We start from the raw sequence: 17,469 nt of genomic DNA on the forward strand, positions 1-17,469 counted from the left end.
TGGGGAGTCGGTGTCTTCAGGTCACCACCTCTCCTCCCGCTCCTCGGCAGGCAGAGTCTAATTAGAGTTTTGTTTCTGCTTCTGGGAGGAGGCGAGCGGCCGCTTTGGTGGGGACTGTTGCTTTTCGGCCTCTTCTACCCCTCCCGAAAAGTGCCTTTATTTTTATTTTTTTCCCTTCGTTGCACCACAGACTCAATGACTTCTAATATTTCTGTCTTGACCCCCTCCAGCTTCTGACGTTGACTTCTTTGCACCTTAAACGATGCTGGAGTCCTATGTGACTCCGATTTTAATGAGCTATGTGAATCGCTACATCAAGAACTTGAAGCCGTCAGACCTGCAGCTTTCACTATGGGGCGGAGACGTGGTGCTCAGCAAGCTCGAGTTAAAGTTGGATGTGCTGGAACAGGTAAACTGCGTAGTTGTCATCTATTGGACACATTTGCAGCTTGTTTAGAAGTAACCCGTTGTTCCCTGCAGTTTGACTTTATGTTTTAAAAATGCATTTTTTTTTCTGTTAAACTAGTTTTGGCTACCCTGAAACTAGATACCTTCCTTTACAATATACATGTATGTATATGTGTGTGTGTGTATATATATATACACACACACACACACACACACACACACACACACACACACATATATATATCTCCAAAAGTTGCCTCATCAAATAGGAAAACAATGTCATTGTTCTTGTTAGAATTGCTCAGCTTATTTACTCAATTCTCAGGCCTTATGGAACATGCTAATTTACATGGCTAGGTTTTGTGTGATGCTAGAAAACAATACATTCCCATTCGCCCTTTGGGGAATGGAAGAGTCCAAAAGAAAGCAAGATGCTGAGGAAAGTTATGTCTCATAGTAGGAAAGATGACATTGCCCGTGGCATTCTCAAAGTATAAAGTGGACACTGAGAATGCCAGCAAACCTGAAAACTTTCTTAATCACTTCTTTTTAGTTTCGTTTCTTTTCTTTTTTTTTTTTTTTTAATGTGAGGATGCTCTGATCCAAATGCACTGTAACTTCAAAGTGCATATACTTACTGCTTCATTTAGTACTAAGGTATGTCAGGCAACTCTATTAGGTTTGAGGATACAAACGTGTGGAAATTCAGAAGAGTTAGAGACCGATTGTTTTTTAGGGGATAAGGAAAGAGTTAATCTGATGGTGACAGTTATCAATACTTTTTAGTTATATTTCACTCTTTCCACTGTTATTGAATAATCTAGAGTTAACACTAAGGAATAATATTCTGGTTCCTCTCGCTTTCTTCAACATTAATTATGCCCACAAATGCTAAGTATGCAGCTCAATTTTTACATATGTATATACCTGTGTAACTACCATCCAGATCAAGAAATATAATACCGCTTTCTTCAACATTAATTATGCCCACACATGCTAAGTATGCAGCTCAATTTTTACCTGTGTAACTACCATCCAGATCAAGAAATATAATATTTTCTGCACCCCAAGTGGCTCCCCTGTGCCCCTTTACAATTAATAACCCTCCTAATGCCCCCATACAGATGATTGCTATTCTGACTTCTATCAACACAGGCAAATATTACCTGTCCTTGAATTGTAAATAAATGGGAAATGTGTCTGGCTTCTTCAACATTATAGCTAAGATTAACTCATATTTTTGCATGAGTGGTAGCTTGTTCTTTGTATTGCCTTGTAGTATTCAGTTGTATAAAGATTCACAATTTACTTCTGCTTTTGACTATTGCGAAGAAAGCTCTGATGAACAAAGCTCTTGTACCTGTATTTTGGTGAACATAAGTATTAATTTTCCTTAAGTGTGTATCTGGGAGGTAGTCTGAAGTTTAGTTTTAATGGATATTGCCAAATAGTTTTGTGGAGTGGTTGTAACAGTTTACATTCTCAGCAACAATGCATGAGGGCTCCCAGTTGCTCACGGTTTTATTATTATTATTTGATGTTTGGTATTTTTTATTTACTTTTATTTTTTGGCTTTAATCATTTTCTATTTGTCAGTTGCAGTTGACATACAATGATATATTAGTTTCAGGTGTACACCCCAGTGATTAGACATTATATAACTTACTAATTGATCATGCTGATAAAGCTCGTACCCATCTGACACCAGGCACAGTTATTAGAATACTATTGACTCTATATTCCCTCTGCTGCGCTTTACATCCCCTTGACTATTCTGTAACAACCAATATGTACTTCTTAATCCCTTCACCTTTTTCACCCATCCCTCCAGCCTCCTTCCCATCTGGCAACTGTCAAAATATTCTGTGTATCAATGAGTCTGTTTCTGTTCTGCTTCTTAGTTTATTTTTTTAGATTCATTTGTTGACAGATATGTATTTATTGCCATTTTATTGTTCATATTTTTGATCTCCCCCCCTTTATTTATTGATTTTAGAGAGAGGGGGAAGAGGGAGAGAGAGAGAGAGAGAGACATTTGCTATTCCATTTATCTATGCATTCATTGGTTGACTCCTGTATGTGCCCTAAGCAGGATCGAACCTTGGCGTATTGGGATGATACTCTGACCAACTAAGCTGCTTGGCTTGGCCAAGGCCTCTTCTTCTTCTTAAAGAAGACCCTTTAACATTTCATGTAATACTGGTTTGGTAGTGATGAACTCCTTTAGCTTTTCCTTGTCTGGGAAGTTCTTTATATGTCTTATGATTCTAAATGATAGCTTTGGTGGGTAGACTAATGTTGGTTGTAGGCCTTTGCTTTTCATCATTCTGAATATTTCTTGCTAATCTCTTCTGGCCTGCAAAGTTTGTGTTGAGAAATCAGCCGACAGTCTTATGGGAGCTCCCGCTTAGGTAACTGACTGCATTGCTCTTGATGCTTTTAAGATTCTCTGTCTTTAACCTTATCATTTTATTTATGATGTCTTGGTGTGGGCCTCTTTGGGTTCATCTTGTTTGGGACTCTGTGCTTACTGGGGATAAATACCTTACATTGATATGCCAATGGCAATCAAAGCTCAACTACCACAGGATGGTGCATACATGTTTCGTTGTCTTCTCATTTTGGCAGCCTCCTTGTGTTTGTTTCTGCTGAAGCTCTTGGGCTTGGTAGAGTGGCTCTATGTAGTAGTTGTTCTGTAGGGTCCAGTGGCACAGCCTCCCCAATAACCTGAGTTGGGCACTCCAAGTATGATCCCAGACTGATCAGCTGCAAGGACTGTTTGCAGTGACCACCTACCATGGAGGGTTTCTTGTGCAGGGGCCCACCCCACAGAGCAGGACTTCTTTCAGTGGGGCTCTGGTGCCAGCTGAGTAAGTTTATTGTGGAGGTGGTTGGGTGGTGCTTGGACTTGGTCTGAAGCTGTCCAGTGGTGTGCTGGCTCTGGGGCCTCCCTGGAGGTGTAGGCCAAGGTTAGCAGCTGCCTGTATTTTGCCTGGGGCCACCTGGCATGAGTTACAAAATGATCTGTAGATGGTTGCTACTTGTGCTTGGCTTGGAAGTGCCCAGGTGAGACTAAGCTGTGAACCAATGCCAGCTGCTGTTAGTGTTGGGCTTGGGGTCACTTAGAGGTATGGAGCACACCAGGGCCAGATGCTGCTTGTTTGAGAGATTTTAGGAAAGTCTAAAACATGAGCAAAAAGCCATTTATATGGGTAAGCCCAGCGGTTCTCAACCTGTGGGTTGCGACTCCTTTGGCAGTCGAACGACCCTTTCACAGGGGTCGCCTAAGACCATCCTGCATATCAGATATTTACATTACGATTCATAACAGTAGCAACATTACAGTTATGAAGTAGCAACGAAAATAATTTTATGGTTGGGTCACAACATGGGGAACTGTATTTAAAGGGCCAGAAGGTTGAGAACTACTGGGTAAGCCAATGAAAACAGCTTGGGTTGGCCTGCAAGTTGAGTGGGGTCTCAGGGAATCACTAGGGTGGGGTGAACATGAGCCAGGTTGATGGAGACTGAGATGCAGTGCCCATTTTCTAGCTCTGTGGTGGAGGTGGGGTCCTCAGAAAAGGAACAATGGGTTCTGCTAGAACTTCTGTTTGGCTGCTCTCCAGCTCTGGCCCTGATGCCAGACAATTCATTTCCTCCCCATATGTCCATGGTTCCTTTCAACCTGCTGCCCAAATGCCGGAGCTCAGAGGGAGTGAGTCCAAGTAAGTCCCTGTGCGAGCCCTTTAAGAGGAACTGCCTGTGACTCCAGCAGCCCTGCGCCTCACTCAGGCACAATCCCTGTTGGTTTTTACAGCCAGAGGTCTGGGTACTTCTCTTCCTGGCACTGGAACCCTGAGCTGGGGGGCATGGTGTGGGGCTGGGACCCCTTGCTCCTCAGGGGTGATCTCCACAGTGGAGATACTCGTTCTAATTTTTATCTACCACACATGGGTGTGGGGCCAGCCCTCTGTGTCTTCTCCCCTCCTACCAGTCTTCATTTGTTTTCCTCTTTAAATCCCTAGTTGTAGGACTTCTGTTCAGTTAGCTTTCAGGCAATTCTGAATGATGGTTTCCTTTGTAGTGTAGTTGTAATTTTGATGTGGTTGTGGGAGGATGTGTTTATCTATGACACCATCTTAGTATTTTAATTTTAAACTTTTTGGTGGGTGTAAGTAGTATTTCATTTAAAATTGCATTTCATAATGGTTTATGGTGTTGATCACTTTTAGTGTTGTTCATTGACTATTTGGATATTCTCTTTTGTAAAGTTTCTGATTCTTTTGCCTTTTTTAAAAAATTGTGTTTTCTGTCTTCTTATTGATGTATAGTAGTTCGTTATATATTTTGGAAATGAGTCTTTTGGCATGTACATGTTTTGCAATATCTTCTCCCAGTGTGTGGCATGTCTTTTTGCTCTCTTAAAAGTGTGTTTTGATGAATAGAGTTCATTTTATTGAGTCCAGTTTATCAATTTTTTCCTTTAACTTTTTTTGCTTGTTAATCCTCACCCAAGGGTTCAGGTATCTTTTAATTTCTTTGAGAAAATTCAGTTTGGCCCTTAGACTGCAACTTTGGTAGCCATTTCACAACTGTATCGTTGTTACACAAATCAGGGAATGGTAGAGGTGGAAATGTTATTGACTCATTGTCCATACACATGTATTTGGAAAGGCATTCAGTGCTCATAATGGGAGTGTAGAGGTAGTATGATTGTGGTTAAGAGCAAGGCTTGGCATCAGATTTTCAAGTTTTGTGTCCTGCTTTCCTAGATAAACCAGGGAAGTTACTTGACCTTTCCATGCCTCATAGTCTTCATTTGTATTTACCTTTTGGGGTTCTTACAAGGATTAAATAGTTGCATGCAGGTAAAGTTCTTAGAACGGAGCCTGATACAGAATAATACTCAGTAAACCTTGTTTTTGTTATGGACACAAAACAAAATTTAATCTGCCAGTTAATTAATGCTTGAAATTATTTCAGCTTAAAAATTAATGTAATAATGAGAAATATGTAAAATTTTGACAATTGATTAGAATACTAGAAATAGATGATTAATATTCTGCCTTTTAAAAAAGGCATGGCTCAGTGGTTGAGTGTCAGTCTCTGAACCAGGTCACAGTTCTGTTGCTGGTTAGGGCACATGCTTGATTGCCTGCTCTAATCCCCAGTGGTGGGGATGTGCAGGAGTCAACCAATCAGTGATTCTCTCTCATCATTGCTGTTTCTCTTTCTCCCTCTTCCTTCCTCTCTGAAATCAATAATAATAAAAAATAATGATTGCTCTTTTAGGAAGACAGTATTCTAATTACTTTATACAAATTAATTAGTTTAATCCTCAAAGATACTACTATTCTTATCCAGATTTTACAGATAAGAAACTGAGTCACAGATACATTAAACAAGTTGCTTACTGTCATTGGGATGATTAAATAGAAGAGTAAGATTTAAATCCGTGTTGCTGGCTCCAGAGTTATTTGTCTTAACCAATTTACCTACTACCTATATATATTTAGCTATTTTTTTTAAATTTATTAAAGATCTTTACCCATGTTCTGAGAACTAAATAAAAAAATCTATTTAGCTATTTTACTAGCTATCTTGCTAAACCAAGTAGGTGAGCAATTGTTGGATGAATGAATAAGCGTAATAATGTTTATTTTAACTTTCATTAATAGAATTACAAGAACTGTAAAACAAATTAGTATAAAGTGATTGAGTGACAGTTATGTTTTCATTTTTAACTCTCTATCCAATAATAATGGAAACCTGTTAGAAAAACATTTTAAATTTATGGACCATATAGTATCCAGGTACAATCTTTAAGAAAAGTTCAGTAAGTTTTTTGTTAAAGTTGGTCAACTTTTATTTTGTCAGGTCATTCTCCTTTCTCTATTTCAGCTCCCCTTTCAACTTGCCATATAATGCTACTTGTAGTTTATAACACACTTGGGAACGTATTTTTAGGTGGAGATTTTAAATAATATATACCATTGCAGTTATCTCAAGTACTGCTGCTGTCTACTAGGGTGACTACTGTCTCCCCCCCGCCCCACTACCATATATGAGCCTTTATCATGTACTAGGTATTATACGTATATTATTTCCATTCATCAGAATAAAGAAACTCAGGCCTAGACAGGTTCAGTAGTTTGTTAAGTGTAACTTGCATAATTGGTTTTTGTAGTTTAATAAGTTACTGATGCTACTTTTTGATAAACAATAATTGCCAAACTATTTTTGTGTTGGAAGTTTCATTTTATTTTAAGAGAGTAATTTGAATATTAGAATGAAAATACATTAAGCACTTACTAACTTATTTAATGTTTTGTGTCTTAAGGAATTGAAATTACCATTCACTTTTTTAAGTGGACATATTCACGAACTGAGGATCCACGTACCGTGGACAAAACTGGGCTCGGAACCAGTGGTAATCACCATTAACACAATGGAATGCATTTTGAAACTTAAAGATGGAATGCAGGTATGAAATTATTGTTTGTTTATGTTAACCAATTTTCTAGTTACTAGTGTTTGAATATTTCTTTAACTTTTGGGATATGTCAGCTTTTACATAAATAAATGTTAGCTTATATACTTATTATTTTTATATGCCTGTTAAGTAACATAATTAATTGTAAAAGGATGTTTTAAATTTGGGTAAAATACCCCAAGGGATATTTTCATAGTAATTTCACTTAATCTGATCATAGCCCTAATAGGGATCATGTAGATTGCTATTACCTATATCCACTAGAAGTGAAGTCTGATTGTGTCCAGTTTTTGAATTTTTGAATAGTAACTGCATGGCTTTTTATTTATGTGACATTTCTAAATGAGGTGAAAATCTCGTTATTTTTGAGAAGATAAAAATATATTGAATTTGCCTTTATTTACCAAATTTCATTGTTGTTTGAGGTTTTGTCATCAGAAACTGATTCTTTTCTGACTTTTAAAAAAAATTGATTTCAGAGAGAGGAAGGGAGAGAGGGATAGAAACATCAGTGATGAGAGATAATTATTGATTGGCTGCTTCCTGCATGCCCCTTACTGGGGACCGAGCCTACAACCCAGGCATGTGCCCTGACCGGGAATCGAACCGTGATCTCCTGGTTCATGGGTCAATGCTCAACCACTGAGCCACATCAGCCGGGCCTTTTCTGACTTATTTATTCTTTAACCCATCTTACATTTCTTTTTAGTGTTTTATTATAAAAGTGTAGTATTGATTTTAAGGAGTTTTACCAAAAATGTTCTGGTCTAGGAAGCAAATAGATCTGGAAAGCAGCATAATTGTGATACATTTTTTCCCTTTCATCTTGCAGAAAAGCAGTGTCTCTGTCATTCATTTTTACTACTTTTTCCTTAATCCACATTTACCTTTCATTTTTAGGGAAGGCTTTTTGTAACCAAATAAATTGAAGAGAACTTAAGGCAATTTTAGTGTATCCTAAATATAACTTAAATCTCTTGAAGTTAGTTGAGGTTAATTATGAATTATTAAAATCATTTCCTAATTTAAGTACAATCTTTGAGTGTCATATCAACCAATGGGGCTGAAATCTTTTTTTTTTTCCTTTTATGAAATCTTTGATTCAAACCTGTATTATCCAATTTAACTTACTAATGTAGTTTCTTGAAGTAAGTAGACCAGTGCTATATATTCCTTTGAAAATTTATTTTGTGAACTTTAAATATTTGAGAGATTGGTTTAGAAATCTGTAGATAGTTATATTGCAACAAAGTTTATTTTACATTTTTATTTGGTAATACTTAAATGGTTCTTGGTCATCATCTGTCCTTGGAATTTAATTTTTAAAAAAATGTCTGGACTTAGTTATGGCACCCATACAAGTGCTTCATATTATGAGAAAAAAAAATCCAGACACTAAGTATTTTTTCAACGGGTAGGTGGAGTTTTCAAGGCCAGATGTCCCATAAGAAACACATTTTAGAAAAGGCAAATTACAACTAATTATCGAGGCTGCAGAAAAAGATTTGTAACACATGACTTAGTGCCACCTCGAACTAATATTTGATATTGGACCATGCAGATGGCTACTGCAGGAATGATCCAGATTTCCTGCTTGCATGGCATTTGAGACTTGAATTTTGTGGTGTGCATAGCAAAAGGTCAAAGGGTCATGATTGTAAACCACTCTCACAACAAGTATTTTTTACAGATGTTTAAAATTTTGAGGTAGAAAGGATTTGTGAGAATTGCGGCTGACATTTGGATAAATTATTCAGCAGTGTACACTCCTGGAGAGTGTTACTTGGGTTTATGCTAGTGATTCGAATTAATTTTTTAGTGAAAACATTATAGATGAAACACATTTTTAAACAGTTTATTTTCCTATTTGGAGCCTTGATTAGTAAAGTGGGAAATTAAATTAAAAATTATTCATGTACTAATAAACTGAATAATGGTAATTATTTGAAGTTATTATGTTGTAGGATCACAATGAAGAAAAGACTTATTTTCTAAATAAAATTAGTGTAGGGTGGTAGGTTAAATGAAGGGGCCTTTTAGAGTTATAGATATTAATTTGTTAAAGTAATATTATTAATATATGAAAATGTAATAAGATACAATTTAACTATTATAAATCTGAGGTTTCATCCAGAAAAGATCATTGCAGAAATATAATATTGCTAAATGCCTTGATAAGAAGGCATGTCTAATTTGTAAAGTTTAATTTAATTCTACCAACATTAGTAGATTTCCTCCTCTTTTTTTTTTAAAATATATTTTATTGATTTTTTACAGAGAGGAAGGGAGAGGGCTAGAGAGTTAGAAACAGCAATGAGAGAGAAACATCGATCAGCTGCCTCCTGCACACCCCCCACTGGGAATGTCCCGCAACCAAGGTACATGCCCTTGACCGGAATCGAACCTGAGACCCTTCAGTCTGCAGGCCAACGCTCTATCCACTGAGCCAGACCAGTTAGGGCGATTTCCTCCTCTTTAATGCACTTCAAAAGTATTGTTAAGATTATTTGGATGTTAGTGGTTACTAAAAATTTAGAGAGCCTTTAGATATTTATGTTGAGGAGTTGACATTTTTAGTGTGGATAATATATTTATATTATTATTTATATTTATATTATTACCTGGGGAAAAGATTCTTCTCTGATTTCTAGAGCTAGGATTTAAAGCTAAATTTAATCAAAGTTTCTTGGTTTCATTTGGAGTCTTCTTTATTTCTCACCTGTCTCTTCCAGCTTTTGTACCTTGAGCATACCTGTATTTTTCTTCAGTCTGACTCACTGCTTTGAGCCTAGCTAAAATTTTCCTTTGATTTTATTTTAGCATTCCACAACAATGTTTCCAATTATCTAGTCTGTTGTATTTTCAGAAGCATAAATCCTTAAATTTCTTCTTACTGGAAATCTAGTAACTTCAACTATCACTTCTATTTTGATGAGTCCTGAATCTTTATCTAACTCTGATTGCTGTTTCAGTCTTTCCCAGTACATGTTCAGTTCCCTCGTGGACATATCTATTGGTGTGATGTACCTTCACCAGAAACACCACGTATCTAAAATTGAATCCACTATTGTACCTTAAAATTTACATTAAAAAAATTATTTGGTTATTTCCTGGGTAGTTTGAAACTTAGAGAACAGTCATCCTATACAATTCATGGTCAAGCATCTTTCTTTCTACCTTGACATTTTTAAAGCTCGTTAGCATTGTTTTGCAAAGTTAGTGTGTTTAATTTTCTTAGGAGACTGAGAAGATGGTTGTATCATTGACTGAATTAGGATGTAAAGGACAGAGGATTTTTTTTGGGGTGGGGGGTTGGGAGTAAGGGGAAAGGAACAGTATGTTGCATAATTTGAGTTTTGTTTTGAACATGTTGAATTTCAGGTGCTAGCATTTAAAAAAATTATCATAGCTGCTTCCCTCATCATTTAATTTCTAAACTTTTATAGTCTATCAATTGTTGGGATCTCTGCTGTTGCTTTCTGTCACATAACCAGAAGGTTCTTTGTCCTGAATGAAGTACTTCATTTTCTTAAATTCCCAGTGTTAACTTTTATTTGCTCGCCAATATGTAAAGCTTAAATTTCTTGGACTGATATTCATGGTAGAGACCATTTACTCTAGCTTCTTTCTACAGCTTAATATTTCATTGCTCTCTATTTTACTTAAATTGCACTACTTATTCTCTTTTTTATAAGATACATGCTTTCTTCCTTTTTACCTTTTTTTGTTCAAGCCTTCCACCTTTTTTCTTTTTTCTGTAGGGCACAGTCTTTTCAAACCTTGTTTTTTGAGACACTTTCATGACTTCTTAGTATATATGGTACTTAGTATTTACTGTACTGTTTTCTTGGCCTTTTCTCATAGGGACGATAATAGAAAAACGTGGTTAGAATTGTGCCATTTAATAACAGTGTGATTTTGAACTATTAATCTCATCATGCCTTAGTTTCCTTATCTTTAAATAGGGATACTTTTGCACAGGGAGTAGTGTCTAATTCATAGCATTGTTAAGAGGATTAAGACATATGAATGTAATGTGATTATTACCAGTAGGTGACACGTTGGAAGTGCCATAAATAAAACAATTTGTTCCTTTTATCTCTTTTTTCTCCCTTCCTGCCTTTCTTCTTCCCTTCACTTTCTCCTTGCTTTCCTGTCTTTCTTTCAAGTTTAGTGATTAAAGGAAGGGCTTTTTGGTCAGACAGATCTGGGCATTCATCCCAGCTTTCTCACTTCCTGTCTTTCTGGCCTTGGAACATCTTCAGCTCTAATTTTCTCATCCTTAAAATACTGAGGCCTGGCACAGATAAGTGCTCAATAAAGGTCGTTGCTGACTAACTTAAATTATTCTTAATCTTTTATGCATATAAGTATTATTTCTTAAGTAGGTAAGTAAAATACCTAGATAAGGGTACTACCTACCTATTTTTTCTCAAACTGCCTAACACATATTTTTCTTTGACTAGGTATTCCTTGCTGAGGGAAGTTATATATAAGAAAACAAAGTACAGTTTTATTCTGTTTAAGCACCCAATTCCGCCTTGTGAATTGTGCTGAAAATTAGATGGTAGAATGTGATTTAGGTCAGAATGCCTCAGTATAACTTTTGTTCTTTTCTCCCTTAATTTTGGCCTATTTCACCTTCCAAATCTAAGAGTGGATTTAACCACTTTAATTCAGTAGTTTAAATAAAGGGGAGGAGGAGAGGTTGGCACTGTGATGCTCACCTTTTGATAGGAAGAAAAGGGATGCCATAGGCCAGTGGTCGGCAAACCGTGGCTCGCGAGCCACATGCGGCTCTTTGGCCCCTTGAGTGTGGCTCTTCCACAAAATACCACGTGCGGGCGCGTACGTACAGTGTGATTGAAACTTCGTGGCCCATGCGCAGAAGTCGGTTTTCGGCCTGGGCGAGTCTATTTTGAAGAAGTGGTTCGGAAGTGGGGGGTGTCGGTCGGTGGGGCGATGGGAGACGCAGCACGGGGGAGGCGCATGTGGTTCATGCACGAGTTGAGTGAGCCAGTCAGTCAGCAGTCTCATGTGCAGTGGTCAGTGCTAGTCATGTCCGCAAATCGCGTGTGGGAGACAAAAGTACCTACTCGAAGCATAAAGTTACCTGTATTTTTCCAACCAGCTGCAAATCCTACAGGTATATCTGTCATCAATTTAAGAATTGTAATTATTTTGTGTTGGTGGCTTTATTATTATAAAATGAAACTTATCTGCTTAGAGGGGTTTAAATGCCTAACCTTGCTAAACAACTTCTCTCGCTTACTGTTTATTTCTTTCCTTAGCACTCATGACAACTGCAATTATTTGATGTGACTATTTATTTATTTAAAGTTGATCTTCCTCAAGAGAATGTAAGTTCCAGAAGGATGTCATGTTATCTCCAGCCTTAGACACATAATAGGCATTCCATATATTAGTGTATTGAACTCATGTTGTTAATACTAAGTACTCAATCCAAAATCATTAATTAAGTTAATAACAATGTACCTACCTATATAGTTTAAGTTTAAAAAATTTGGCTCTCAAAAGAAATTTCAGTCGTTGTACTGTTGATATTTGGCTCTGTTGACTAATGAGTTTGCCGACCACTGCCATAGGCAATAATAAGCACATTTTCCCTGACTTGTTGCTGTTAGCTGGCATAGTTTGATTGTTCTCTGCCTGGGGCAGTATCTGGGTCAGGTGGCTCTGTGTGTGAAAAGAACCAGAGGACAGATGGCTAATGATTGTATCCTCTGGGGAAAAGGCTCAGGTCCTGTTACTGAGTAGCATGGATCTCAGAGATAGAAGAGTGGCCCCAGCACACAGGTTTAGAGTTAGTACAGTGCTCTTTTTCATTGCTAAAATGTCGCCTAATGAATGTTCAGCTTTGGCCTGTCAGGTTAGCTAATCCTCCTTTTGGGGAGATTAAGTAAAAGAATGCAAGGGAATGTCAATTCTCTTCTCCAGCCTCTCATAACCCTTACCCTTACCCTGGATGGGGGAGAAGACAGAAGCAGCTTCTGTGGCTGAAGTTGATGTGTGAAGAGAGAGGGACATACACATTCCTCCTTCACTTAATGTCGTTGGCATTTTTTAAATGACTGAAATTAAGTTTATTGATATTACTGTCAGGGTAGAGGTGAACCAGAGATTCTCGTTTCTCCTTGGCTCTCTCCTGTGTTCTCCAAGTGTGTGCTTCTGCTTTGGTGACTTGATTTGGCTCTGACTTTCTGAATTACATTGTTACTCTTAGACATTCTTTATTGCATCTGACAATTGACATTGTACTTGTTCCTGGAGAGGACAGAGGTGAAAGTTTCTAGGAACTTTGTAGCTGTTTATTTCCCAGTCCCTTACACTCTGTTTCAGGAGCTTTTGGTGACTAGAGCTGCCAAGTGATACTTAGTCCTTTGCTTGCCAAGTTTGGTGCCACAAGGTGGAAGAGCATAAAGCACATTACTTCTTGGTTCCACTTTTCAGTTTCTCCTTCTTCAGCTCTTTCTTGCATTTTAACCTCTGTCTTTTTTTTAAAAAGGACTTGGAATGATTCATTCACTTGTTTTAAGTTTTGTTCTCATTCTTATTCATACCATTGTGAATCTGGGAGTTGATGGTTTTCAAGTTTTAATTGACTAGCCCTATGAGGGCTGAGGTGAAAAGTATGCTACACGATTCCATGACCTGTCAGTATGAAAGTAATGGATCTATGTACATACAGTGTTTGGCACATTTTTCTTGTGTTAGGAACTTTTGTAAGGAAATTACATTCTTGCTTGTTTCATGAGGAACAAAGGGATAGTATTTTCAGAACTAGCTAGGTGGTCCTCAAGAGAAAACATTCTTTTGCCATGAAATATGTTTACCGGACATTTTGGAAAAATTGCCACCTAAATAAGAAAGATATAATTGTGCCCGGCTGGTGGTGCTCAGTGGTTGAACATCAACTTATGAACCAGGAGGTCATGGTTTTATTCCTGGTCAGGCACATGGCCAGGTTGTGGGCTCGATCCCCAGTAGGGGGCATGCAGGAGGCAGCTGATGGATGATTCTCATTATTGATGTTTCTATCTCTTCCTCTCTTTTCCTGTCTGAAATCAATAAAAATATATTTAAAACAATTAAAAAAGAGAAATACATAACTGTAATGTGTTTGGGGTTAAATATCTCAAAACATTTTAGCTAGTGTATTTGAGAACAGAGTTTCTTTTATTAGAATTAGAGCCTTTCAGTGAAGTAAAATGTGTAATAGTCCAACATGATGTATACTGGTTAAAAGCTGATGAACTCAAACTAATGATGGAAGTAATTCCAGATATTTTTCTTTTTTGTTTTTTGGTGCTAATCCTCACCCCAGGATATTTTTTCTTTGATTTATTTTTTATTTTTTTAGATAGAGTGGAAGGTAGGGTGGGAGGGAGGAAGGGAGAGAGATATATTAATTGGTTGCCTCCTGCACATATCCCGAACAGGGCCAGGGATCCAACCTGTCCTTGACCAGCAGTCGAATCCGAGACCCTTTGGTGACAGGCTGATGCTCTAACCACTGGATCATGCTGGTCAGGGCAGTAATTCCTGTTTTAATAGTAAATATTATAATTCTTGTTTTGCTTTATTTTTTACTTAATTTAGTTGGGTCAGGATTGAATGGAAGCCGACTTATAATTGAAACAAAATGTAATTGAAATGAAAACAAGTTCAAGTTATCAAAAGAATTATTTTCTAAATATACTGTATGTGCAACCATAATTTTCTATCCATAGTTGAGAAAGAAGTGTTTACACATTTGGTAATGTTTGTTTCATAGTATATATTTTTTTGAGTGCCATGATTTATGCTTATTTTTAAAGTACACTGAAATTTCAGGTATATTATAAATTTGTTTAAGCAAATAAAGTTATTTAGTTTGTTTTTCTTTTGAATAATAAAAACGTGTAGTTTGTAGGGAAGCTTTATTCATTGTGTCTTTTTCTTAACTATTTGAAAACTCATATTTAGCCTATGTTCTTTACCATTTTTTTGCTACTAATAATTTTTGAAAAATAAAAATAACTTGTTCTTTCTTTTGCTTTAAAATGTTTGTCATCTTGTGCATGCCAGATTTATTGGACTGCAGTAGTTTTTAGTGCATTTTGGCTGGAATGTTTATTATGACATCACTGTAATCTATATACAGTATGTGATTTCAGATGGTTTCAGTGTTAAATATTTTTATAATTATGCTAGTTTTGGCAGTTCACTTGGAATTTTTTCACATCTCTTTAATGAACATGTTTTACTTCTGGGCTTTTGAGACAACCATATGTTTCAAAAATTAATAGTGTGCTTTTAATGTTAACGTTGTGCAGAAGTGTATGACTACAGACATTTTTAAGGATGTAAGTTGAACTAAAAGTAGTTACAGTAAAGTTTTATTCATAGTAGTAGTCTTTAGTATTTAGAGTCTATAACATCCCCCAAAATAACAGAAGATGTCATTGTAAAGATTGAATGATGAAGTTGTTTTATGGAATGAAACATTGTTTTGTATTAATTTAAAATGAATATAATTTCATGCAAAATTTTCTTTGTCGTTTATGATAGTAAATATTTTACTTTTTGATTGTATTGGAGTTGCAAACACATTTTTTCTTCTGCTGATATATCGCTAACATTTGAAGCCATACTATCATGTAAAAGATTAAACTTTTATTATTGTTCTAGAGGCCCAATGCACGAAATTTATGCAAGAGTATAGGCCTTCTTTGCCCCGGCTGCCGGCACGGGCTTCCCTCTGGCACCCGGGGCCCGGGCTTCCCTCCAGCCGCAGCAGGCACCTGGGACCGGGGCTTCCCTTGCAGCCCCAGCTTCATCCAGAAGGACGTCTGGTCTAATTAGCTTATTACGCTTTTATTATTATAGATCATTTTCTTAGTATGGTATCAAATAAGAATTTTTGTTTTCTAAAGGAGGTCTTACTTGCTGCTTTCTTTAAAATCAATATAGGATGACCATGAAAGCTGTGGTTCTAATTCTACCAACCCTAGTACTACTGAGAATACAAAATCATCAGTGAAACCTCGAAGAATTCAGCAGGCTGCTCCCACAGATCCTGATTTGCCACCAGGTAACTTCTCATGCGCTTGACAAAGCCAACATTTCAATTATTATTAATTGTTGTAACCCTTTGTAGAATTCACACTTTCGGTATTCTTTAGTGCTATGAAATATTTAGACTGTATGTGCATGTGCATTTGTTGCATGAATTTAGAACAGGTTGAGTCCAGAGCCCTCAGGAATGTCTTTCATTCAAACTTTGAATCTCTTTTGCAGTAGGTTGTTCCTTACGTTTCTTTTTTATGTCCTCTCCTTGAAAAAACTTGCCTCTGATTTCCCACACATAGTGTTTTTGTCCTCCTGGCTTCTTGATAAACAGAGGAAAGACACGAGATTGTTTGGAGTTTCTAGAAACTATAAAATTCAGTAACAGAGACACAGAGGTTTTTAATTGGGAGAGACCATTTGTTCTATTTTCTGAAAATTTTATTTACCTGGAACAGTAGTGACTTATAAAAGTTCCTTGATAAATATTTAATGAAGAAAAAAAACAATGATCATTACATGTTAGTTCTGTGGCCAAAGCATTGCTGTCTTTTTACAGTTAGGAATTGTTTATTAGTTACTTCTTTTTTATTTTATTTATCAGTCACTTCTATTTTCTGAGATGTAAGTGACATTGGTATACACTTGCTCTCTGTGCCAAAGGTTTGAAGGCTTTCTGCTGGTTTTAACCTAGTTAATTTTTGTCAGTCTTCTGGCACCATGTGCTTTACCTCTAAGAGGCTGGTATTAGGTACACAATTTCATAGCCCTCCTCCCTCAAATGTATGTTCTAAGTTACATTTGAATTGAACATTTTAAACTAGTGTTATAGTGATGTTAACACTGATGCTCTGTATTCTTTAGAACTCTGTACCTAAAAGGCCTCAGTAATCTCTGACTGTAGAATAGATTAATTGCTATAGTTGGAGAAGGTGCCAGAAGATATTTTATTACTGAACATTTCTAATTCTACTTAGAGTAGTGTGGTGGTTTTGGAGCTTTCTAAATTTTTTCTTGCTAATTAACTCCTTGGGAAAAACTCCTGGTGTTTTAAATTAACCTGTAAATTAAATTAAACTGTAGCTTGTTCTTATTTATTGATTGGGCAACCTTTTTACCCCTCCAAATTTCCAACTACATATACCCCAAAACTTATTCTACCAGCTCATTTTATAATATGCAAAGAATAATCCTGGCAAAGAATAATCAGCTTTAGGTTTAACATTTGAGTCTTATTCCTTTCCCTTTCACCTTTTCTTTGCCCCTTTCCCCTTCCCCCTTTCCCTTCCCCTTCCCCTTTCCCCTTTCCCCTTCCCCTATCTCTTTCCCCTTCCCCTTCCCCTTCTCCTCTCTCTTTCCCCTTCCCCCTTTCCCCTTCCTCTTTCCTTTTTCTCCTCACCTGAGGATATTTTTTTAAATTGATTTTTAGAGAGAGTGGAAGGGAGAGAGAGATGTGAGAGAGACACATCAATTGGTTGCCTTCCATACTCCTCCCCCCT

At 36.9% G+C, this 17,469-nt stretch overlaps 1 protein-coding gene across 16 annotated transcripts in view; it reads left to right on the forward strand.

Annotated features, from left to right (window-relative positions):
• Nucleotides 1-37: 37 nt before the first annotated feature.
• VPS13B (vacuolar protein sorting 13 homolog B (yeast)) overlaps nt 38-17,469 on the forward strand; it is a 631,834-nt gene continuing 614,402 nt past the window's right edge. For 6 of the 16 annotated variants that reach the window (XR_001364589.1, XR_001364591.1, XM_005879267.2 and 3 more), the window contains exons 1-3: nt 42-409; nt 6,749-6,892; nt 15,875-15,995. Coding sequence is in view for 14 of the 16 variants with exons in the window: in XM_005879267.2 (XP_005879329.1) it covers nt 263-409; nt 6,749-6,892; nt 15,875-15,995 (412 nt within the window). In the remaining 2 variants the exon portion in view is untranslated. Of the gene's footprint in view, nt 410-6,748; nt 6,893-15,874; nt 15,996-17,469 lie in introns of all 16 variants that reach the window. The other 10 variants (XM_014550205.1, XM_014550207.1, XM_014550206.1 and 7 more) reach the window with 6 other exon arrangements.

The sequence above is a fragment of the Myotis brandtii genome, unplaced genomic scaffold, assembly GCF_000412655.1.
Source record: "Myotis brandtii unplaced genomic scaffold, ASM41265v1 scaffold59, whole genome shotgun sequence".
Classification (NCBI taxonomy): domain Eukaryota; kingdom Metazoa; phylum Chordata; class Mammalia; order Chiroptera; family Vespertilionidae; genus Myotis; species Myotis brandtii.